The sequence below is a fragment of the Nerophis lumbriciformis genome, linkage group LG08, assembly GCF_033978685.3.
Source record: "Nerophis lumbriciformis linkage group LG08, RoL_Nlum_v2.1, whole genome shotgun sequence".
Lineage (NCBI taxonomy): Eukaryota > Metazoa > Chordata > Actinopteri > Syngnathiformes > Syngnathidae > Nerophis > Nerophis lumbriciformis.
The window spans coordinates 12,628,775-12,654,240 of NC_084555.2; the positions used below are offsets into that span (position 1 = coordinate 12,628,775).

General features: G+C 39.6%; 2 protein-coding genes across 4 annotated transcripts in view; one reads left to right on the forward strand and one right to left on the reverse strand.

Moving 5' to 3' along the window:
* Positions 1-3,292: 3,292 nt before the first annotated feature.
* Positions 3,293-12,995, forward strand: LOC133611485 (akirin-2-like). Its single transcript, XM_061968308.2, has 6 exons — positions 3,293-3,301; positions 3,588-3,768; positions 3,900-4,028; positions 11,916-12,065; positions 12,268-12,339; positions 12,456-12,995. Exons 2-6 carry the CDS (start codon positions 3,597-3,599, stop codon positions 12,464-12,466), a joined length of 534 nt encoding a protein of 177 aa, XP_061824292.1. The 5' UTR covers positions 3,293-3,301; positions 3,588-3,596; the 3' UTR covers positions 12,467-12,995.
* An 899-nt stretch (positions 12,996-13,894) lies between these two features.
* Positions 13,895-25,466, reverse strand: part of orc3 (origin recognition complex, subunit 3) — a 29,893-nt gene continuing 18,321 nt past the window's right edge. Inside the window, exons 11-20 of one of the 3 annotated variants that reach the window (XM_061968307.2) lie at positions 22,073-22,136; positions 21,882-21,998; positions 21,715-21,794; positions 18,821-18,954; positions 18,670-18,761; positions 18,498-18,595; positions 18,289-18,430; positions 14,474-14,590; positions 14,261-14,340; positions 13,895-14,173 (exon numbers count right to left, since the gene is read on the reverse strand). In XM_061968307.2, coding sequence (XP_061824291.2) covers positions 14,068-14,173; positions 14,261-14,340; positions 14,474-14,590; positions 18,289-18,430; positions 18,498-18,595; positions 18,670-18,761; positions 18,821-18,954; positions 21,715-21,794; positions 21,882-21,998; positions 22,073-22,136 — 1,030 coding nt within the window. In that variant the 3' untranslated portion in view covers positions 13,895-14,067. Of the gene's footprint in view, positions 14,174-14,260; positions 14,341-14,473; positions 14,591-18,288; positions 18,431-18,497; positions 18,596-18,669; positions 18,777-18,820; positions 18,955-21,714; positions 21,795-21,881; positions 21,999-22,072; positions 22,137-25,466 lie in introns of all 3 variants that reach the window. The other 2 variants (XM_061968306.2, XM_061968305.2) reach the window with 2 other exon arrangements.

Consider the following 25,466-nt stretch of genomic DNA (forward strand, 5'->3'; position numbering starts at 1 on the left):
AATACTTGTATATATTTATGTAAAGTCAATCAAAAATAAAATAACTTTTATTAATTAATGATCATGATTTATGTTAGGCCAGCAGAGAAGGCCTTACTGGCCCTGACGGCACACCTCTGCTTTCGGAATCGCAGGGGGTGTTGAAGCCTATCCCAGCTGCATTCGGGCGGTAGGCGGGGTACACCGTGGACAAGTCGCCACCTCATCGCTGGGCCAACACAGACAACATTCACACTCACATTAGGGCCAATTTAGTGTTACCACTAGGGCTGGGCGATATGGCCTTTTTTTAATATCTCGATATTTTTAGGCCATATCGCGATACACGATATATATCTCGATATTTTGCCTTAGCCTTGAATGAACACTTGATGCATATAATCACGGCAGTATGATGATTCTATGTGTCTACATTAAAAAGCCCTTGGCAAAGGCCTAGTACCTGACTGCCTCCTAGCCAGGGATACGGTGAAGACCTCAACGGCGGAGCAGGCGGAAGACGGTAGATTCAAGAACTACCACAACGGCTGCGATGGCGAAAGAAGGCTGCAGCAGAAAAGGGTCCCCAGTCGTCTTGGACTCCATGCCACTGGACCCTGACCCGATTCTGTCAAGGATCGTGTGGTGACTGTCTGTGCACCAGTCTCCCCACGTTAAACAAAGTCACGCACAGGCATCCTCCATAAAGGGATACACTCCTACCAGGAAGATCGTCATACTCGTCCGAGTGATGATGATGATGATGATGACATTAAAACATTCTTGTTCATACTGCATTAATATATGCTCATTTTAAACTTACATGCAGAGGGAAATCACAACTAAGTCAATTTAGCAAAACTGTATTTATTAAACAGTTATTAAGCAGTGGGACAACCATTCATGTAATTTCCAAAACAGAAAGTGCAAGATTGTCAGAGAAATTTTAAAACAAGCTATAAGTGCACTTTTGTGCTTGATGACACACAAGATATTTCAATACGTCCATCCATCCATCCATTTTCTACCGCTTATTCCCTTCGGGGTCGCGGGGGGCGCTGGAGCCTATCTCAGCTACAATCGGGCGGAAGACGGGGTACACCCTAGACAAGTCGCCACCTCATCGCAGGGCCAACACAGATAGACAGACAACATTCACACTCACATTCACACACTAGGGCCAATTTAGTGTTGCCAATCAACCGTGCCACATAAAAATGAGCTGCATATCAAATAGTATATGGCCTACGGTGTTGATGTGGAAATAGTTGCTTCGGCATTTAGTTGGTGTGGCACCGAACGGAGATGTTGACATGTAAAGACATATTCCCGCTTGAAGCCAAACCACCGTCAGACGATGGACCCCGTGCACGTTGCTCACGTCGGAGTAAGCACTCTTCATTCTCTAGAGGGTGACTTTTCAAATGATGCTACATATTAGCAGTAATGCTACTTTGTGTAGCAACGCTTGCGACCCACACTTGACAAATTACGGTTGTCTGTTCGACATATTCCCACTTGAAGCCAAACCACCGCCAGACGATGGACCCCGTGCTCTTTTTCTTAGAAATTCATTCTTCCTTCATTTGTTACCAGATTCGCACCTTTTTTCTCTCGTATTACCACTCGCACCACAGCTAACTTTAGCCATGCTGCTACCTCTCTGCTCCGAGAGGGCGTATACGTATGTGACGTATGTAAGAAGATGCGCTTGTTTTTATGTCCCTGTGAGAAGGAGAGACAGGAAAGAGTGAGAAACGCATGCAGTTTAATGCCCCGCAGCTAAAAGCAACTGTGTGAGAACATATACTCGAATATCACGATGTAGTCATTTTCTATATCGCAGAGACAAATCGAATATCACGATGTAGTCATTTTCTATATCGCACAGAGACAAACCCACGATATATCAAGTATATCGATATAAACCTACTCAGTGGCCTAGTGGTTAGAGTGTCCGCCCTGAGATCGGTAGGTTGTGAGTTCAAACCCCGGCCGAGTCATACCAAAGACTATAAAAATGGGACCCATTACCTCCCTGCTTGGCACTCAGCATCAAGGGTTGGAATTGGGGGTTAAATCACCAAAAATGATTCCCGGGCGCGGCCACCGCTGCTGCCCACTGCTCCCCTCACCTCCCAGGGGGTGATCAAGGGTGATGGGTCAAATGCAGAGAATAATCTCGCCACACCTAGTGTGTGTGTGACAATCATTGGTACTTTAACTTTTTAACTTTTATATCGCCCAGTCCTAGTTACCACCACAAAAATTATTTCCAAGTCCTACTGTTTTGTGGTTTGTACAAGCCATCCATCCATCCATTCATTTTCTACCGCTTGTCCCTTTCGGGGGTGGCGGGGGTGCTGGAGCCTATCTCAGCTGCATTCGGGCGGTAGGCGGGGTACACCCTTATGGAAGGAGAATTGTCTCACATCAACTTATATATATATATATATATATATATATATATATATATATATATATATATATATATATATTAATTCATATGCATATAGTAATAAATATACAAATACAAATGTGATATACAAATAAATAAATAAGACAAGTCGCCACCTCATCACAGGGCCAACACAGATAGACAGACAACATTCACACTCACATTCACACACCATGGCCAACACGAGGGCCAATTTAGTGTTATCCATCCATCCGTTTTCTACCGCTTGTCCCTTTCGGGGTGGCGGGGGGTGCTGGAGCCTATCTCAGCTGCATTCGGGGTACACCCTGGACAAGTCACCACCTCATCGCAGGGCCAACACAGATAGACATACAACATCCACACTCACATTCACACACTAGAGCCAATTTAGTGTTGCCACCACAACAAATATTTCCAAGTCCTACTGTTTTGTGGCTTGTACAAGCGTTTTGTGCAATACTGCTCTCTTGTGGAAGGAAACTTGCCTTCATTATCAACTCAACTTGGCGTAGTAGCGCTGTGGTTCCTCCAGTGTCGGTCCGTGTCGTCACACAAAAAAAAAACACCTTTAAAAAAAAGTAGAAACGAAGACTTGACGTCAGGCATTAAAGAAATGTTTTTCAGACGTTGCATCGCCACCGTCGTCGTCCCCCTCTGAACGTGCTCTGTACTACATGGCCCAGAATGCATTGCAGTGAGGTCACATGTGACGTCACCCGCCGGGGGGGGGGGGAAGAGAGATAGCTTGTGGTATCAAAAACAAGCAGCTGAGTTACGTTGGCTAAGCTAGCTCTGCTATCTCAACGGCAGTCAGCCCGCAGCTGGCTGCTCGCTTCCTCAACTTTTGCAACTCAACTGCCACGATTACTTTTTTTAAAAAGGGTAAGTTTATTTTTGTCGAAGTCCACCTTGTCGCGTAATCCACTGCCAAGGAGTAGCTAAAGCTATCGGTAGCTTTGTTTTCTTCTGTTATTAGTGGCTCGCCAGGACGCTAACGTTAGCATGAGAGCACACATCTTAAAGCCTCAGCTGCGCAACATGATGATCATGTGCCGGATAAGCCACTTAATGTGTTTTGAGAAATCGAATTTAATCCGTTAAAGAGGACTCACCTCACTTAACGACTTTAAACACATGACAGTTTAACCTCCTCTCCCTCTTTTAACAGTTTGACGCAATGGCGTGTGGAGCTACCCTGAAGAGGAGCATGGATTTCGATCCGCTCATGAGCCCGGCTTCCCCCAAAAGACGAAGGTGTGTGCCCGTGTCTCCGTCGTCCTCATCCCCCAGGAAGTATCTGAGTTTGGAGCCCTCGCCCTTCGGGGAGTCGTCGTCCAGGCTGAGCGCAGGTAATCTTCAACACTGGCAAAGTTGAACACTCGAGGCCTTAGCAACCTGTTGTTCAACCTCGTTAAATCGACCAAAAAACAACTCCCAAATGTGTCGATTCCCGATCCATTATGTGCTTTCGTCCCACTAGAACAAATCCTCAACAGCATCAAGCAAGAGTACAAACGCATACAAAAGAGGAAGCATCTAGATGCTGGAGGCTACCAGCCAGCAGACTGCTGCTGCTCTCCAGAATCTCCACCCCAGTCCACCATGTCAGGTTAGTCAAATATACACTTTACTGTATTAGTGTAACCGGTGGTCTTTTCCTCTGCGTTGTGTGTGGATTTTATGGAACATGACCGACACCATGGGTTGCTGCTCGGATGCACTTTACTGACTGATAATATAAAGAATACATCCATCAATCCATTTTCTACCGCTTGTCCCTTTTGGGGTCGCGGGCGGTGCTGTAGCCTATCTCAGCTTCATTCGGGCGGAAGGCGGTGTACACCCTGGACAAGTCGCCACCTCATCGCAGGGCCAACACAGATAGACAGACAACACTCACATTCACACACTAGGGCCAATTTTTGTGTTGCCAATCAACCTATCCCCAATTGTTGTCAATTTTGTTCTGCCATCGTCAAGCCCCTCTCCCGTTATCGTGGACAAACGGGCAGTTACGTACAACAGTGAAATAAAACATACCTGATAATACAAAGAATACAATCCAACAAATACATTTGTTCTGCCATCGTCAAGACCCTACGCAAATATAATACAGAACATGAAAGTAAACTATAAAGTTCATAATGAGACAATACGCTTTTCTGTCGTCGTGTGGACAAAAGGGAAGTAGGAAGGCGTGTCCAACGCATATAAAAAGACAGGTGTCACAACAATTATTGCAATAGGAGGGACAACGAGACAATTTAAGATAAATAAATGATACATGGGTTATACTTGTATAGCGCTTTTCTACCTTAAAGGTACTCAAAGCGCTTTGACACTATTTCCACATTCACCCATTCACACACACTGATGGTGGGAGCTGCCATGCAAGGCGCTAATCAGCAGCCATCAGGAGCAAGGGGTGAAGTGTCTTGCCCAAAGACACAACGGACGTGACGAGGATGGTAGAAGGTGGGGATTGAACCCCAGTAACCAGCAACCCTCCGATTGCTGGCATGGCCACTCTACCAACTACGCCATTCAAGATTGTTTATTGTCATGCACAGTTAAACAGATAGTTTGCCGTACAATGAAAATCTTACTTTGCTAGTCCACCCTTCAACAAGTCACACGGTACTTAGCTAAAAAAAAATAAAAAAAAATGTATATACAAGGCACAGTAAGTAACATAACATTATTGCACATTCTGATTGACAGTCAACAGTATAAATATGGAGGTGACCTTGGGTCACAGCAGCAGTTAAAGTGTCTTTAGTGATCAAAGGTGAAAAGTGTCTACAGTGATGGTTCACAGTTTGGGGGTGGTCATGGTAGCGGTCTTTTGTTCAAAAAGATAAAAGTAAAACGGGGGGGGCTAGCATTCACAAGCCTGATGGCCTGTGGGTAGAAACTGTTTGTCAGTCTCGTAGTCCTGGATTTCAGGCTCCTGTATCGTCTGCCTGATTGTAGGAGGCTGAAGAGACTGTGCTGGGGGTGTGTACTGTCCTTTATGATGTTGTGTGCTCTCCTGGTGGCCCTGGTAGAGTACATGTCCTGTAGTGAGGGGAAGGCTGCTCCTGATATGTACTGAGCAGTTTTAATCACTCGCTGGAGTGCCTTCATGTCCTTAGCAGTGCAGTTTCCATACCAGACCGTGATTGAGCTGGTAAGGACACTCAACCGTACTTCTATAAAAGTTGCTGAGAATTTTGGGTGGCATGCCAAATTTTCTCAGCCTTCTTAGGAAGTACAGTTGCTGCTGGGCTTTCTTTATTGTTTGTTGGGTGTTGTGATCCCAGGTGAGGTCCTCGCTGATGTGGGTCCCGAGGAATTTAAAGGTTTTCACCCTGTACACCTTTGTCCCCCCTATGTACATAGGTGTGTACTGTGCACTCCTTCTCCGTGGGTCAATAATAATCTCCTTGGTCTTGTCTGTGTTCAAGGAGAGATTATTATCCTGCCACCAGTTCCGCTACCTCCCCTCTGTACGCTGCCTCAGCTCCCCCGGTGATCAGTCCGACGACCGTAGTATCATCTGCAAACTTGATGATACTGGTGTTGTTCTGGGAGGCCACATAGTCGTGTGTGAAGAGGGTGTACAATAGGGGGCTCAGCACACAGCCTTGGGGGTCCCTATGCTTAGAACCTTTGTGCCTGATGTCTGGTTGCCGATTCTGACTGACTGGGGCCGGTTTGTGAGAAAGTTCAGGACCCAGTCACAGAGACAATAATTCCACATTGACAAAAAAATCAAACAACCTTAAGGTATTTACATGGAGCTTACACTTTTTATTTACATTACATAATTGACTCTGTTACATTAGTACCTATATATTATTTTCTAGTGTAACTTAAAATGAACTATTTTGTCTTGGATGCCAAAACGGATTACAAAGCTCAATAGGACCACTTCCCTCTGAGCTTTTTGTGATTAAACCACTATTTCTTCTTTGAACCAATATTTGACTTGACACAGACTGTACGAACTGTAACTTTGAATAGTGTAGTCTTTGACATGAGGCTGGAACAGATTGCATTAACAGCGGCTTTACAAAGCCAGCCAATGACGATACATTTAGTGACATCTAAATCGCTTCATAATCGCTTAAACAGAACAAGTGGGGCAACAATGATACCGTCGCCTCCACATACAGTAACTGAAAAGCCAGCTTCTGTCATCTGCACCATCTAAAATGTTGACCAAGGTGGATGCAGTCATTGACATATAAGCCTCCCCTAAGACCGCACGAACAGCTTACCAAGATTGATACCATTGCCTGCCTAATGACTGAATCAACAGTAACTTAAAAGCCAGCTAAACTGGGTGTGGTCATTTACATGTAGACTGCCCAATGACAGTAGGAACACCAACTAGGGCTGCACGAACATCCATCCATCCATCCATCCATTTTCTACCGCTTATTCGAACAATTGACTTTAAATGGTAATCTGATTATTTCAGTATGACAATGTAAAAGAAAAAACAAAATTGTTAAATTTTCCTCTCTATCATGCCTCGCTCCTTCCTGCGTGAGTGCTCTCTAGACACATGGCATTTCCCATGTATTAATATGTGGCCAAATATAAAATTTGCCCTACCACGAATGCAAAATCTTCCGGTTCGCCCTCGCTCATAAATAAATTGTAATGGAACTGTGGCGGCATGTCACACCTGCTTTGCCAAAGAATAAGACATAGCTGAAAGGATCTGTGCTGCCAATTTTGTGGTTTAGGTGATACGTCTAGCAAGTAGAGGTAATGGTATTTAAGGTAAAAGAGAAGAGTGTCTTGTATCGTACATTTATTAGGTAATCAAATACAAGCGATCACAAAAAGAGAAGTATTCGCGACGCAAGCAAAGGTCCGCCTCCACAAGCCCACAGTGTGCTTTCTTTTTTTGTAGTTTTAATGGGGTCCAATTTAGCCTTCTCAAATTCCAAACGGCTCATTTGGAGCATGTTTGGAATTTGAGACTTTAGTGACATATTTTGTAGGGGCGTAATGCTTAATCAATATATCGATTTATATTCCTTAGATTAAACTACATCGATCTGTGTTCGGCAAGTTTGCCTTCTGGAAGATAGGTATTAATCCAAAATAGTTTTAAAAGGAAATTGATACATTTTATCGATACTCGTAAAAACACTGGATTTAAGAACGGCAGACTTTATATAAAGTTTAAAACTTTTAATAATAAGGATGTTAAATGTTATTCAAGTCTTGTCAGCCCGCCGTCTGTGGCGTCATCGCCATCAGGCATCAAAACAATGGCGAATAGCTACATTGGTCAAACCCCGGCTCATAAAGCTGGAGATTTGGTTGCACTTAATTTATGTTTATTTTGTATTTGTATTATTTCTGTGAAAACAGTAAACATAGAAATGACTGTAAACCCACTGTTAATTCAACCTGAAGAGATGTTGGTTGCACTTTATTTTTGATGTTAAAATTTTTTGATTTTATGTTGGAAAACAGCAAAAGTAGCAGGTAAATCTACCGTTAAAATTGTGGTTATTGTACTTATTGAACATTTAAGTACTGAAAATGAGAGCAGAAAATGTTTCCTCTTGTCAATTCAACCTGAAGTGTTTGTTGCACTTTTTTCAGATAAGATTTGAATGCATTGGCCATTAATTGTTGTTTACTTTGTTTGATTGTATCCATAATTCATTCATACCTAATGCCATTTGTTTGATTGTATCCATAATTCATTCATACCTAGTGCCATTATAAGAAATAACAGGAATATAGGAAACTTCACCTACAGTATCCAGTATTTCAGATACACTGGTTGATTTATTTGTCGCTAAAAAGTTAATCGTTTCGGATCGTATCGTTCTAAACAAAATAATATATTTCCTGAATCGTATCGGCAACCACAAATTCTCAATCTAATTGTTGTTAAAACGAATCATTAACCCCTAATATTTTGCCTTAGTAAGGTCAACAGCTATCCCCATATATGGTAGGTTTACCCAAAGAGCTTTGTGCGAGTCCACCATTTTTATTCAGTTAAAGTCCAAAGTTTTAGTCAATTCAGTTTATTTTTCTTTATCCTCTTGTTGTTGTGGTGCAAACTGGCTCGTACCTGCACATGCATGCTAAAATTAGGGCTGCAACTAACAACTAAGTTGATCATCGATTAATCTGTCGATTATTACTTTGATTAATAATCGGATAAAAGAGACAAACTACATTTCTATCCTTTCCAGTATTTTATTGAAAAACAACAGCATACTGGCACCATACTTAATTGATTATTGTTTCTCAGCTGTTTGTAAATGTTGCAGTTTATAAAAAATGTTTAAAAAAAAAAGTAGCCTTTGCGCATGCGCATAGCATAGATCCAACGAATTGATGACTAAATTAATCGGCAACTATTTTTATAATCGATTTAATGAATTCGTTGTTGCAGCCCTAACTAAAATCCTCTGTTGTTGCCATTTCTAATAAAAAGTAGCATATAGTTGTAACTTATCTGTTACTAGACTCGATATGGAAGCTCTAAAATATGGCTGACAGGGTGGTGTTGCAGTCGAATGGGGCTTGGCCTTAAGGAGGACTTTGGCACGTAAATAAGACCACTCACAAAACGGTGCATTCTGAAGAGACAGTCTGAAAGCGGTTTAAAGATCGTCCGTAAAACCTAATCTATGCAAAATTTTGACCAAAGAACCACTATTACATGTTATGTAGACCACTAGGAAATGTTTTATATGTAGTAAAAGTAAAGGGACAATCTTTGGTATGTCGATGGCCCACTGATCTTATGAACCATGACTAACAATACAGTCATTGACATAATCGCATGAATGGTGATTTTTGGCAATGGCAAGAGTGGTCCAATGACAGGGTAGTCATTAACTGTTGATGAACCAAGAACTGCTGGAGAGCGGGGCTTAAACAAATCAATGTTTATTTATATAGCCCTAAATCACAAGTGTCTCAAAGGGCTGCAAATGCGAGCCATGATAATATATTTAGGGCTGTCACAGTTTTAACACTATCATTTTTTTAACGGACGACTAATGTACACTTCCTGTTTGAGGGGGAACTTGGCTGCAGTTCACTTGCTACCAATAAGCCACAAGCGAGCAGAAATAGACAAAATAAAGTCTACTTTATGAAAATATCAGGTTCAAAGCCATGGAAAGTTGTTCTCCCGACAAGAAAATACTATTTTCCGCGCGTCGCGTCGTTCTATAGGTGGGTGGTACTTCACTTCAGTGTTCAGATTACAGTTAAGGTGCAGTGATAACTTAACATTTAGATTGTTACTGTGACTGATTTAGTGAGTATGGTGACATGAAAGCTCAACAGAAATGAAAGACAGTCGGTCGTCAGGATGTCAAAAGGAGATTCTTTTTTTTTTTTTTGCAAACAGACATCAAAACATTGAATCGACACCAAAACATGTCAAGACACTTTCTCAAACCAATTACACACTTTTCTGGCTTCAAAATAAAAGCGCTCCACTTTACATCTGGTTTAACTATGTTTAGGGTTTCTCCTTAATGTACGGCTTCAAATTAACTGCCATACATAACAAAATAAAGTAATATAATGTATTGTAGCATCCAGGAGAAAACAAAGTGTGATGCTGTTTTTAGCTTTTATGGCCGATTTTATGCTATAAATGGGCCCAATTCCAACAAGTATTTCCTCCGTGCACACACGTCTGCCTCCGTGCTTCACTCAGACACACAACACTTGTTCATTCTCCGCCGACACGGTGTGTTCAGATCATGGGAAAATGACCACCATAACACACTAACAAGTATATTAACACCAGCCATGCACACAGGGTTGTCTGGAGCAGAGGCTGGGTGTCCACGTACTTTAATATATTTGAGATATACCCACGGACAGCGATCTTCACAATTTAAGACACTGGCAGCTTTTAATGCGAGAAAGGCTCCCAGCAACGCGAAGCAAGTGTGACGTCAGGCTCGCTGCAGCGCTCTTCGTCACGGCTATGGCGCGACAGAATCTAAATAGTCTCTAAACAGGAGTAGAGTCGCCAAGAACACTAAAAATAGATGCTAGATTTATTGCCAATTGTTTATTACAAAAAAAAAAATCACTAAAAGGATTGGAGAAATCTCTAAATAAATAATCTCAACAAAGTACATTGTACAATAAGCAGCAATAATTTAAAAAAAGAACAAAACTAAGAAAAATATATGTTAATACTATACTTAACAGATTTGTTTTAAATGTATATTCCCATTTTTGTGCCTGTTTAAAGAATATATGCATCATAGCAAATCATGCCATGCCACTCTCCACCACCTCAATAATTATGCTCTGGACATTGCATTGCTGCAACATCAACGTAACACTCATCAGACATCTGACTGTTCCCACCCCCACCCCCCTCTATTTGCAATCATCTTGACAATGCTAAACTGTAAACTATGGTCAACCTGCACTTTAATGCAGTTTCTATGCCGCTAGACAAAGCTCAAACAAAATCTCGTTGACATGTATGACTTAAATGTTATGACAATGACAATAAAAGGAATTGATTGATTGATTGATGGATGGATGACATCAAATCGACCAGGCCCCCGCCGCCACAGATACCTTGGCAATTTAGGGGAAACCCTGACATTAACAAAATAAAAATGTCTTGCATTACGATTATGCTTTGTCAGAGATGTTTTGTGATGTTGTTCTGTGATATTTGCACCTAAAGAAATGCTAGTACATCAGATTGGGGACGGCGTGGCGCAGTGGGAGAGTGGCCGTGCGCAACCCGAGGGTCCCTGGTTCAATCCCCACCTAGTACCTCGTCATGTCCGTTGTGTCCTGAGCAAGACACTTCACCCTTGCTCCTGATGGGTGCTGGTTAGCGCCTTGCATGGCAGCTCCCTCCATCAGTGTGTGAATGTGTGTGTGAATGGGTAAATGTGGAAGTAGTGTCAAAGCGCTTTGAGTACCTTGAAGGTAGAAAAGCGCTATACAAGTACAACCCATTTATCATTTATTAGGAATATGGGGTTGGGGGATTTTTCTGGCTGGCTGATATATTGTGTAAATTCTTTTATAACATGTTCTGGTTGAGTGCTCAATCACAGAATGATTAGCAGGCTCAATATTACATTTTATTAATAATAGAGAAGGTTAAAACATTGTCATGCAGCAATATGAAGTCACCCTCCGTGAAAAAATTCTGTCTATGATACACTTTTTAATGATGAAAATGTATACCCGCTGTGATTATCACGATTCATTTTGAGTTAACTATGAACAAAATGTGATTAATCGCGATTAGATATTTTAAGTGTTTGACAGTCCTAAAAATAATACATGCTAACAATTTCATACAGGCCAGGGAAAAACTGAAGTGTGCACAGTAAGGCGGGTATGCATTGTAACACTATCAGGTTCCCTATTGCTAACTTGTAACCTTATGTATTAAAATAAGTGATATGAATGTATAAGTGCACTACACACACTTACAATAATGATGCTTGTTTGTCATTTGCAGCAACATCCTCTGGAGGCAGTTCTCCGTCGAGGAAAGAGCAGCCGCTATTTACCCTCAAACAAGTCGGGATGATCTGTGAACGCTTGCTGAAAGAAAGGGAAGAGAAGGTCCGGGAGGAGTATGAGGAGACCATGACTTCCAAACTGGCAGGTTGGTAACGACACAATAATGTTGAAGATTGTAGCACTTACCAAACATTCATGTTGCTATGAGGTCATCCGTAATGCTGCTCACAACTTGTAAGGTCTGGGAGTTACTGCTGTGACGACTGTTATTATTCTGCATTTCAATCATTGTTCATTGTTATCATTAGGCGTTTGTTTATTTCTAATAAAAGTGCTTGTTCTTGCAGAACAATACGACACTTTTGTGAAGTTCACGCACGACCAGCTAATGCGACGATTCGGCGAACAACCTGCAAGCTGTAAGTCCTCTATCTCTCGGCCTCCATAAGATTCTCACATTCCTGTCCCGCAGGGGAAAGTTTAAAGTTACACATCTGCTTTCTTAACTGTTATTTCATCGGCCTTTCTTCTCCAGATGTTTCCTGAGCGCACAGATCCTGTGACATCTCCGGGAAGTGGGGGGGGGGAACACACTCAAAGCTCATCGTTGACGTGACAAGTTTCAGTTTATAGCTAGTTTAAATGAAACTTATTTCTTACTGTGCCATATTTCTGTGGTTGGGCAAATGGTTGTAAACAACCCGGTGCTTCCCGATGTAAGCGGACCACCCCCCCAGTCTCTCTCCACCTGTGGTTGGTCCGTGTCCCAGATGTGCGCGTGCTGACACTTCTCACACTTTTTGTGACGATTTCCCAGCATTCCAGGCTTCTCACTCTTCTGTTTGTTACGTGTAAATATGACAGAGCAGCGTAGTTTGCTGGTCAATCGTGGATGACCGTTAAAACCCGACGCTTGCGTCTCCTTTTTATATAATTAAGTAGTTTAATTAGATTTTGGGTTTTTCTTCTCCTTCTCTCAACCAGTGTTTTATTTATTTTGATTTGTTTTACTTGTATCACTTTGAATCCATTGTACTTATCAGAAGAAAACAATAAAGGATCTTTTAATTTTAAAGCATGTTTATGAGCTTCCATTTTATTTACAGAAAATGAGAAAATACATTAAGAGCTGGCCTTATGTACTTAAAAAATGTAGACAATATAATAAATAGTTATCTTTCAAAGAAAGACTTGTTGACATTTGTGTTGTGTATAATGGCTAAATTTGCACCACTGATATTAGAAATAGACCAAAAACATGTCAACTGCAGAGCATGCTTGTGATATTCAACTACATTGTTAGTCTCTCCTGTTCTGAGCTGAACTTGATGTTTTTTATGAACCTTTGGATCTGCTTGGGGGAGCGTTTTGGCCATGTTTGCACCGGAGACCAGCTGCTGGCTCTATGCCATACAGGAGTCCGCATTGAGAAACCAAAGGAAGAGACGCAGCTGTGGAGCGTCTGAGTCTTGTCGCTCATCTGCGTGGCCCGCACATTTGCCGGGGACAGCCTAGGACTGAGACGGCTATCTTGGTTGCCTCTTTGGGTCCGTTCCTGTCTTTGGCCGTGTGGCCTTCCACCGCAGTAGACGATGGTGTGGAGCACTGCAGAGGCCACCGCGGTGTACATTATGTGATGTTGAAATGTGCTTTTGTTTTGTCGTTTGTCTATGAATGGTGCAATCGTATATGCGCAATATGTAGTATTTATCGCTATTTTGTTTTATTATTTCTGTAGCTCTATGTAGAAATGATGCCGCTGAAGTGGCAGCTAGTTGCATCAGCTCTGCTCTTTTAATGTAGTATGTCCTTAATGTTTCTTTTCAAGTGGGGTTTTTGTACCTGCACTGCAACCACAAAAATTCCCCATTGTGGGATGAATAAAGTCTATCCTATTCCCGGCCTGCCAGTTGAATAGCCTTCTCTTAGGACATAACATTTGCGTTGTTTACATATTGTAGATTAGTCATTGGCCACCTTTCAGTCACTTTATGAAGTTATTGGTATATATCTACAGCACATGTCAGTTCATAAGTTCACACAAGCCTGGGCTTGTTGACAGATTAACATTTAAAGAGACTTTGAATGCTGCCGATAAGGTAAAAGGGGAACTACAAAAAAGTCAATTTGAACCACTGAAATGCAAGTCAGCATCCCCCCCACGTAAGTCGGGCCACATGGTCTGTCTTCTGCTTGGTGGACTTGATAAAGCCCAAAAATTCTAGCTCCGACACGGCCCGGATGAACCGAGCGCTGAACAATGGTTAAGGAACTCAAAATAAGGACGTTCTTAAGATGGCGTGAATTAAATATACAGTAAGCATATTATGGGAAGGATACTGTTTGACGTCATCCACTTTCCCAAAGTCGTCAGAATCCGGATCATGGCCGTCTGCAGCAGAGACCACAGTGGCGTAGGCCTGCAACAACAAAAACACCCAGGGAAGATCAATAACGTGAAATTGATTTAGCAACATGGGGAAAAACAAGTCCCCTGTTTTCAAAGTTGAAAGGTGACTGCTAAAATGTAGTCGGACAAGAAAGTGCTCTCACTTGCAGCCAGTCATAGAGGTTAATCAGGCGGCCACACTCCAGGTGCAGCTTGTACGTGAGGCAGATGTCTGGTGCCGCATTGGAGACACTCCCGTCCTCTGTTTTTAAGTTCTCATTCTGGAACACGGACAATAAGATATTCATCATGCATGCACACATCACTATAGCATCTAATGTATGTATGATCATTTCCCCGACTAACAATTAAAAAAAAAACATTCAAATTGACTTCCAGGTTTGCATAGATCCCTATATTGTTAGATGATAGCATATAAATAAAATGTAGGTTTATATTAGGGCTGCGAATCTTTGGGTGTCCCACGATTCGATTCAATATCGATTCTTGAGGTCACGATTCGATTTAAAATCGATTTTTTTCGATTCAACGTGATTCTCGATTCAAAAACGATATTTTCTCGATTCAAAACGATTCTCTATTCATTCAATACGTAGGATTTCAGCAGGATCTACCCCAGTCTGCTGACATGCAAGCAGAGTAGTAGATTTTTGTAAAAAGCTTTTATAATTGTAAAGGACAATGTTTTATCAACTGATTGCAATAATGTAAATTTGTTTTAACTATTAAATGAACCAAAAATATGACTTATTTTATCTTTGTGAAAATATTGGACACAGTGTGTCAAGCTTATGAGATGCGATGCAAGTGTAAGCCACTGTGACACCAAAGTTCTTTTTTTTTTAATTATTATAAATGTCTAATGATAATGTCAATGAGGGATTTTTAATCACTGCTATGTTGAAATTGTAACTAATATTGATACTGTTTTTGATAATATTCATTTTTGTTTCACTACTTTTGGTTTGTTCTGTGTCGTGTTTGTGTCTCCTCAATTGCTCTGTTTATTGCAGTTCTGAGTGTTGCTGGGACGGGTTTAGTTTTGGAATTGGATTGCATTGTTATGGTATTGTGTATTGATTTGTTGGATTGATTAATTAAAAAATCAATAAAATAAAAATAAAAAATATAAAAAATAAAATAAAATCGATTTTTTTTTAAATGAGAATCGATTCTGAATCGCACAACGTGAGAATCGTGATTCGAATTCGAATCGATTTTTTCCCACACTCCTAGTTTATATTATATGTATAAAATATGTCATTGTAAGCAGGCTCTCTCTACCTAAATGATGAAACAATGGAGTATCGTATGGTGTACAAAAAGGAGTATGATTTTCCATATATGTATGCAAAAGATTATGTTGAGATATAAGGGGTATTTCTGTAGTGTAGTTATCACTTTATTTTTTAATACATGATATTCACTGTGGTTATTGCCTATTTACTTTGAAGTGTTGGTTTGTAAAAAAAAAAAATTAAAATAAAGCACTGTTGAAAGACTGTTTTTTTGGAACCATTGCAATAATGTAACAAAAACTATATTGTTGCTGCCACATCAAAAACATGTCCACAGTATGATTTATTTTACGTTTATGAATATATTTTATTGAAACTGTTTTCTCTTATTATAAAAATGGATAATTGTAACTATGAGACTTAAGTCGTGATATGAGAAAAAATTAGTTATTTCACAAAAATAGTCATAATTTTGCTAAAGTAAAGATAATTTATTCTAATAAAATGCTGTGAGTTACTTTGGCTTTACAGTTAGTAAACAGTTTAAAATATTAATACATAATTATTAACAGTAATATTTAATAACAGTAAACATGTTATTAATATATAATTAAGAACAGTGCCTGATAACAACAGAGTTTCATGGGCCAGGGTTAGGATCAAACAAAGTCTGCTTCTTTCTACATCTTTTGGACTTGTTGAATTGGTAAATGTAAGTATGATTGTTCATTGTGCTGCACTTTATTTTTTTATAAACATTCTAAATATATGAAATTAATTAATTAATTAATTTAATATTATACAGACGCCCCTTGTTTATCGCTGTTAATTCCAGTGTTTAGCCGAAATTAAGTTATTGGCCTAAATGAGCTACATAACACTATTGAGCATGCATACTCCTGAACACTTATTGTTTTCTCTAGTTAAATACCCATCAAAATGAGCTATGTCGTCTAGATAAAGAGTTGACTTTTTTTACTGGCGCTAAAGTTAAGTTATTATTTCAAAGTATATTTCTGTGACATTGTCTTCTAAACAGTAGGCATGTAGACAATTACAGCATTAGGAAGTTCACATTGACGCTAATAATGGTAGCCTACCGGTACATTACATCATCATTTTAACAGGAATGGCAATTTCAGTGAAAACAAAGGTACAGAGAAACGATGACAATAACAGTCGTGCCCGACAACTGAGCAGTAGTGGAAGCTATATTTGATGGCTTAATATGCCTGTTAGAATGTGCAACCTCTGTATCAGGGGTCGGGAACCTTTTTGGCTGAGAGAGCCATGAAAGCCAAATATTTAAAAATGTATTTCCATGAGAGCTACATAATATTTTTTTAACACTGAATACAACTAAATGCGTGCATTTTTAAGTAAGACCAACATTTTTAGAGTATAATATGTCTCCTATTCATTTTAATAACATTGTTATTCTGAAGCTTACCAATAATAAATAAAATACTTCTTACGATTAATGCGACTTCTTGAACAGGTGCGGTAGAAAACGGATGGATGGATTAAAATGCATGAGAACGTTTTATATTTTGAACGTTATTTTCAACACTGTGATTACCAGCGGAATTATTCATTACTTATCGTGCTAAGTAATGTCAGCTAAGATTTATCTGAGCCAGATGCAGTCATCAAAAGAGCCACAGTTTCCCTACCCCTGCTCTATATCATATAAATAATTTAAAAAATAGCCATTCTACAGTAGGAGCTTTATTTGATATCTAAATGGGCGTTCTGAAACTTAAGGTATAATTTTTTGATGCAGTAGTGTAAATCGATAAGACACTGCTATTGAATTATGAAACTGGTAGCTTTTTTTGACACAGCAGCTCATTTCGACAGAACACCCGACACAACTGTGATAAATTAACGCAGTTATTATAAATTTTGAAATTATAAATCTAATATTTTTATAGCTACAACATAAAAAAATTGTTTACGCCCTTCTATATATACGTTTTTCAACTTTATGATAGCCCTCTAAACTTGAAATAACACCCTTAAGCCAGTCTCTTCGGTATTTTGCGGCCTAAAATGCCTGATTTGTGAAAAGATGCGCCAAAAGTTCCTACGTTTTAAGGCCTATTTCTTCTATTAACAGTACACCCTCTTATGCATTTTATGAATGTGTAATCAGTGTTTTTGTAACCCTAACTTTAAAATGTATCAAAAATGTTCATAGCCAGGGCATAAAAAGCCTTTAAAGATTTTTTTTTTACATTATGAGAGCCCTCTTGATATGAAATAGATAGACCCTTTAGTCACCTTTACAATAATCCAATATAGTAACGCTGTCAGCGACTGAGGCAATTAGTGACCACGATAGTGAACAGCACGCTCTAATTGGTTTGGTTTCCTTTTGTGTCCAATACTAGTGTAGTATTGATACTTATAATTGATTTATAGTCATTTTATGCCTGAAAATGCTTAATTTAATACAATATACATTAAGTAAATAAAGTTTTCCTAGATGTAATGTCTACAGTGCAAGACAGCTTTTATTTGTTATCCTACATATAAATATACAAGATACGGTACATATTCCTGAGTAAAAAAAAAAAGGAAGTGTTTTTAATTAGTTTTTCTGTAGATATTGAATTGCTCGTTACTTGCTCGCCTCCTTCAAAGCGTTGTGGGATCAATAAGGTTTTATATTAAATACAACATTTTCCAAGTATTGGAGTTGGACCAAGCAGACGTACCAAAAGATAATAGTAAGGACTTCTGAGCGCTGCCTGAATGGAAATGCGAGGTGTCGCGTTGAGATGGCGTCTGATGGTGGATGAGGAGCTGTAGTAGCAAATTTCATTCAGCGTCTGACATTCTGGAGGAGACAGGTGACTCCTAGCAAGAAAGGAAGGCAATGTTTGCAAGTTTTGTCGTTGACTTCAGGACAATCGACTGGTCTCACTTTACGAGGCAGTCGAAAAACTCCAGTGCTTCACTTCGTAGGATCTCGAATGGACTTTGCTTCTTGGACCTTCTGGACTCTTTCATCTCCAGAAGAGCCTGGAAAGAGGAGGTCAAGTCTACAGCTGACCATCAAAACAAAAGCGAGGATCCCACACGCTGTGTGATTTTACCTTCTGCAGCTGGAACAGGTCAGTCTTTTTCTGAAGGTTCTTCACAGGAGAGGTGAGAGTTTCTTCCTCACATTGAACCACCTCGTTGGCAGCTGCTGGTACAAGAACTGGAAGTGAGGCTCACACCTTGAAGATTTTTTTCACAACTTACCATCCAACTGCTTAAATTTGGCGAGCATGTCTTCCAGCTGGACTAGGGCGCTCATCATCTTATTTGACTTGACCGGCTGCAGGATCTCCGCGCATCTCTGGAGCAATGCAATCAGCTCATCCTTGGCCAACATCCTGAGGAAAAATACATCACGAGGGGGCTCAAACTCAAAAAAGTCAAAAAAAGTTTGGTATTTAAAAAAAAGTTACTATAGCTGGCCACTGGGGGGCACAGTGAAATCACATTTGTGGTAAGCTAATTGTCAAAAACATGAATTACCACTATGTTGGGAACAAACACAAGCTTAATCTAAAAGTCTGCCTTAAGAAGGATACCGTTTGTCAGGCTTGAATTGAGAAATATTTTATTAATGTGGTTTTAGTAGTGTAGTGTAACTATTCTGTAGTTTATTTCAAGCTGTTTCTCACATATATTTTCAAAAAGTAACCAAATATTTAAACAAAAAGTGCATTAGGGACACACTGCAAATAAAAAAATATATACTAAAATAATTACCCATAGTAAATAATTATATTACTACAAGTCTATTACAAGGCCCACTATTATGTCACATTTTTTAACCTTATTGATTAATAGTCCATCATCTATTACATGTCCAGCAAATTATGTGAATCACAACTAATCTTTAGCTCTCTATTCACGTGCACCTTCTGGATTTATTTTATTTACTTATTAGTTTGTTTGTGTTACAGATTGAGACGGGAACTTAGGAAGTAAACAAATGTGTTAGCAATTACTAAAAAATTAAAAAAGGGGTAGGATTAAATAGGCTTTGCTTCTTCATACTCCTTTTTGGTCATGTTGAAATGTGAAACTGTAAATATGTGATGTACCGCAACGTAAGTTGCATGCATGTCCGAAATTAACTATTACCAAATTAAGAGAACAATACCTAATACAGTTGTCCCTCGCCACTTTACGCTATGAATTCTGCGACTTTCACTGTTGCAGTTTTTCAAAATATATTTATCAAAAAATAATATCACGTACTCCGGCTTCCTCCCACCTCCAAAGACATGCACCTGGGGATAGGTTGATTGGCAACACTAAATTGGCCCTAGTGTGTGAATGTGAGTGGGAATGTTGTCTGTCTATCTGTGTTGGCCCTGCGATGAGGTGGCAACTTGTCCAGGGTGTACACCGCCTTCCGCCCGATTGTAGCTGAGATAGGCTCCAGCACCCCCAGCGACCCCGAAAAGGATAAGCGGTAGAAAATGGATGGATGGATGTCCCTCGATGTTCCGTGTTTGACTATAGCCTAATATTAGTAAAAAAACATGCATATTTAAGCACAGTTTGCGTATTGTTGGCATAAATTAAAAATTTCCAAGGATAAAAATGGCTATAGGAACTTAAATTACGTTTAGGGTAATGTATTGTACAGCAGATCATAATTGAACAAGTTGCAGTATTTTCAAAGGTTAGTGATTGTGTTTAAGAACTGTGTGTGTGTTTGCCTGTGTGGTGCGCATGTGAATATATACTACTGTATAGTCTTTTAAGTATTACAGTCCAGTATGGCGATTATTCTATTATGTCTACTATAGTGGGTAAAACGAGGGTAAAGGTGACTATTTATATATATTTATTGTGCAGAGGGCTCTAATAAGAATAATAACATCAATATTTAGAAGGTCGTAAACAAGTTTTTTTATGCTCAAACTGGGAAAACATTCCATTTATAAATAAGATTTCCTAATTCGCGGAATTTAATTTATAGTGGTCAGGTCTGGAACCAATTAACAGTGATAAACAGGGCATGCCTACAACTTTACTAAATTGAGACAACATATTACAAGCATGTTGTAATGTTAAGAAAATAAAGTCTTAGAATAACAAAAAACAACAATGTGACAAAAATAGGGAATATTATTATAACAAGAGCAAAGACACAGGTAAACAAATGTACCATGAATATTATAAGTTGAATAATATGAATACATTTGTAACATCGCGGTTCCAATTTTGCGGCTTCACACCTTTGCAGAATTTTGGGGTGTTAACTTTTTTTTAAAGCACATTTTATATTTTTTTGGTCCTAAATTAAGTATTTTCCAGCATAAAAGTGGCCAAATAATCTAAAAATATCAATACTACAGTAGTATTGGCCACTAGACAAAACCAAACCAATCAGAACGCGCTGTACAGTACCGTGACCACTGACTGGCTCAGCCTCAGGTAGTGTTACTATATTGGATTAAAAAAACCCGTAAAAGGTAACTAAAGGGTGTTCTTTCAAGTCTAGATGGCTCTGATGTTGAAAAAAAGTATTCAGAAGATCGAAAACAGGTTTTTATGCCATAACTAAGACAATATTTAATTTATAATTAATGATTCCTACTTTGCGGAAATTCATTTATCGCTGCCATGTCTGGAACGACTGTATATCATTTTATGCATTTAAAGAACGAATATTACAAGACAAAAGTTGTGATTTTTCAAAATCTAAATTGTAATCTCACAAGAAAACAAAGGTCAATTTGATAATGATAAACTTGAAATATTAAGACAGTTTTATATTTTAGTTTCATCACAAAGCATTTCACTGTGGTGTACGACAAATAAAAAAAACCTTGAACATGTGATAAATGTCTACTTCAAAGACATTGATTGACAGAATCTTGTAATATGAAGACTTTTGATAAAATACTCTTTCCATTGTTTTTTGTAATATATATTTTTTTATAATACTCCTTATTTTACATGAAACAGCTCTTGCATTGGCTCTCATAGGGCAACCTAATACTGTGGCCAGTGAGTACAGTAGTAATAGTTTCTCATTTGAAAAACAAACTATCTTAAATAAGCAAAGTGTTTAAATCTTAGCCTTTTACAGACAACAAGGAATGATGGAATGAATTATCCAGGCTTACTTAAGCAGCTTCAAGGCTGACTGGTAATCCTCGGTCTCCCAAACACTTTTCTCCAAGCAAATTAAATGGAGCTCCCGAATCTGCGGATAAACCGGTGTTAGCAAGAATGAAATGTAATAATAATAAAAGGGATGTATTGTTTAGACTTAAGATAGAGGACTTCTTACCTGTTTCCCGAGGGGGTAGCGAGGCAACGACGAGGTCAAAGCGTGAAGACACTTGAGTGTGGGGTAATAGTTCTTGTGGTATTTGCCAAGGTCCTTGATCAGCTGTTGGCAAACCTCCTGAAAGCATTGAAAGTCTTGTTTCATGATGGCGATGATTTCAGCACAAGTCAGTGTTAGAACAAGGACTTTACCTTAAGGTGAACATCATTCTTTAACAGTTCAGCTTGCTCTTCAGTTTGCTGCTTCTCAACATACCTGTGAATATGTCATAGGCTTGCATTAAATTCATTCACACTAACACAATGTTGTGCAATCGGAATGTGTTCAAATCCTTAGCTTCCCTAAGAAGGGCTAAATTCAGTAAGCCTTTTTTTTTCTCTTTGTGTCATTTTTTTTCAAAACAGGACTTTTTTTCAAGGAGTAAAACAAAAGGAACACAAAAAGACAACAAATGTACACACCAGTACTTTGTTCCAGCTTGAACATACACAAAACCCAAAACCAGTGAAGTTGGCACGTTGTGTAAATCGTAAATAAAAACAGAATACAATGATTTGCAAATCCTTTTCAACTGAGAAACTTTTTTTTTTGCAAATAATCATTAACTTAGAATTTAATGGCAGCAACACATTGCAAAAAAGTTGGCACAGGAGTATCGCCTTTCCTTTTAACAACACTCAGTAAACGCTTGGGTCCAAACTGCTCTTCTTCAAAAGGGGCCTTATCACCGCCGCGTTAAAAGCAGCGGGAAGACCCGTGTCTGAAGAGAGCAGTTCATAATAGTTAAAAGCTGTTACTCAAATAATCAATAACATTATTTAAAAAGTGATGAAGGAATTGGATCTAAAAGACAGGTTGTCGGGTTTACTTGGGAGAAAACTCTACCAAGGGTCCTTGCATGTTAGAATAATTATGTGTAAGTTATCACACAACTCTTATGCTTAAAGGCCGTTGCTATAGTTATTATCAATTGTGCTGAAGTTGTACTTTTCTATCTGTGTAAAGGGACAACTCGCAATCTTGGATTGCGAGTCGTCTCGTATCAGTGTTTGTGTCCAGACCCGGCCTGCTGACTGCCAAGGGCGAACATGGAGTACCGTGACGTAGACAAAGCAGACAGGGCGATATCACGAGTGTCAATACATTTGCATTTTTTAATAATCATTGTGTCTAACTGGGGCTGCTGAAATTACCCCCCTTCCTTCAGAAGCAGCCTCAGTGATGTAACCAGGGACCTCCCAAATAAATAAAGGAGCATGTGAAACTGTACCTTAGAGCGTAGGTTGGAACTGTAACTAAGTGTACAGCCCAATACGTCTCTCCTCATTGAGCAAAATTTAACTCTGTCTCTGCATGATTCCTTGCTTCTTGTCTGTTTAATATATGTCATCAGTGTTTGAACCTGACATTGCATCAACCAGAACAAAACTCTCCAGTGTTTCCTCAAACAAGGACAACAGATCAGCTGTGTCAGCAGACAAAACTTGTTGTGTTTGGAGACCAGATCTGATGTCTTTGATCTTGGTTCTGAAGTGGTCCGCAAAGTCCTCGCAAAGGGTGTCGAGGTTGTCTTAAAAGCTTTATTAAAATGTCTAATTGAATAGAAAAAGTGGAGAAGAGAAACCGGGGGTTGCTTTTATAGTCTGTGATGAGTTGTGAGTAATGTTGAATTCGGGCCTGTTTGACTGTGTTATTGTAAGTATTGAGTTGTGACGTAAAATCTGATAATGTATTGTTCATTTGGATTTCCTCCATCTCCTCTCCGCACTCTCGCATTTCTTTTTAATGTAATTGTTCGTTGCTTCTCCACGGAGGTGTAGGTTTTGTTTAGATTGTTTTTGTTAAAAGTGGAGTTACTGAGTCCAAAGTTGATTTCAGTTTACTGTTAAAACGATCAACAATTACGTTGCATGATGAGAGCAAAATTTCAGCAGGAGTGTTCTGTAAAATCTCAATAAAATTTGCAGCCACTTCAGAAGTTAGGTAGCGTTTCCTCACCGTTCTCACCGGGGGCCTCAGTTGGTTAAGACTGCTGATATTAAAAAACTCACAATAGTGGTCAGACACAGCCAGGTCAACAACAGACGACACACCAATGAAGATGTCATGGCTTATGACCAGGTCCAGGGTGTGTCGCTTGTTGTGAGCCGCCTGTGTGACATGTTGCTTAAAATCAAAACAATTTAAAACGTTTAAAAACTCTCTGGATAAAAAAATCTGAGGAGTAGTCAACATGTACCGGTAAATGGAAATGAGCAGTTGTTAAAATTCTGTCATAGGAGGAGTGGATACCTTATAAAAGTTCAGAAAATTCACTGATAAAAGAGCTTGAGTGTCAGGGGGGGTCTATAAAGAGTTACGTAAACACAGAATGGGGGGCTGTTAAAAACAAAAGAATGCTGCTCCAATGTATAATTGATGTTAAAATACACTCCATTTATTACTGTAACGTATTATTTTCGGGTCTCCCTATGTCTAGCATTAAAAGATTACAATTGGTACAAAATGCGGCTGCTAGACTTTTGACAAGAACAAGAAAGTTTGATCATATTACGCCTATACTGGCTCACCTGCACTGGCTTCCTGTGCACTTAAGATGCGACTTTAAGGTTTTACTACTTACGTATAAAATACTACACGGTCTAGCTCCATCCTATCTTGCTGATTGTATTGTACTATATGTCCCGGGAAGAAATCTGCGTTCAAAGAACTCCGGCTTATTAGTGATTCCCAGAGCCCAAAAAAAGTCTGCGGGCTATAGAGCGTTTTCTATTCGGGCTCCAGTACTATGGAATGCCCTCCCGGTAACAGTTAGAGATGCTACCTCAGTAGAAGCATTTAAGTCCCATCTTAAAACTCATTTGTATACTCTAGCCTTTGAATAGCCCTCTTTTTTTTAGACCAGTTGATCTGCCGTTTCTTTTCTTTTCTCCTATGCTCCCCCCTATCCCTTGTGGAGGGGGAGACACACAGGTCCGGTGGCCATCGATGGGCTGCTGGCTGTCCGGGGTCGGGACCCGGGGTGGACCGCTCGCCTGTGTATCGGTTGGAAACATCTCTGCGCTGCTGACCCGTCTCCGCTCGGGATGGTTTCCTGCTGACCCCACTGTGGACTGGACTCTTACTGTTATGCTGGATCCACTATGGACTGTACTCTCACAATATTATGTTAGACCCACTCGACATCCATTGCATTCGGTCCCCACTGGGGTGAGTTTTTCCTTGCCCTTATGTGGGCTCTGTACCGAGGATGTCGTTGTGGCTTGTGCAGCCCTTTGAGACACTTGTGATTTAGGGCTATATAAATAAACATTGATTGATTGATTTGAGATCAATGAGTTATTTAAAATTGATGCAGTACCCCCTCCTCTTCTGCCCCTCTAGTAGAAAATAAAAAGTTAAAATTTAGTGGGGAAGCTTCAGTAATAACAACATGTGCGTCAGTGCCAAGCCATAACTCAGTTAAAAGAAGACAGTCTAACTTTGTGTCTAAAATCATATCGTTCATTTAAAAAGTTCTGTCTAAAAGTGCCATGTTGATGGTGACAGATGGAGAAGTGGATTGTTGTTGTTTTGGAAGATTTT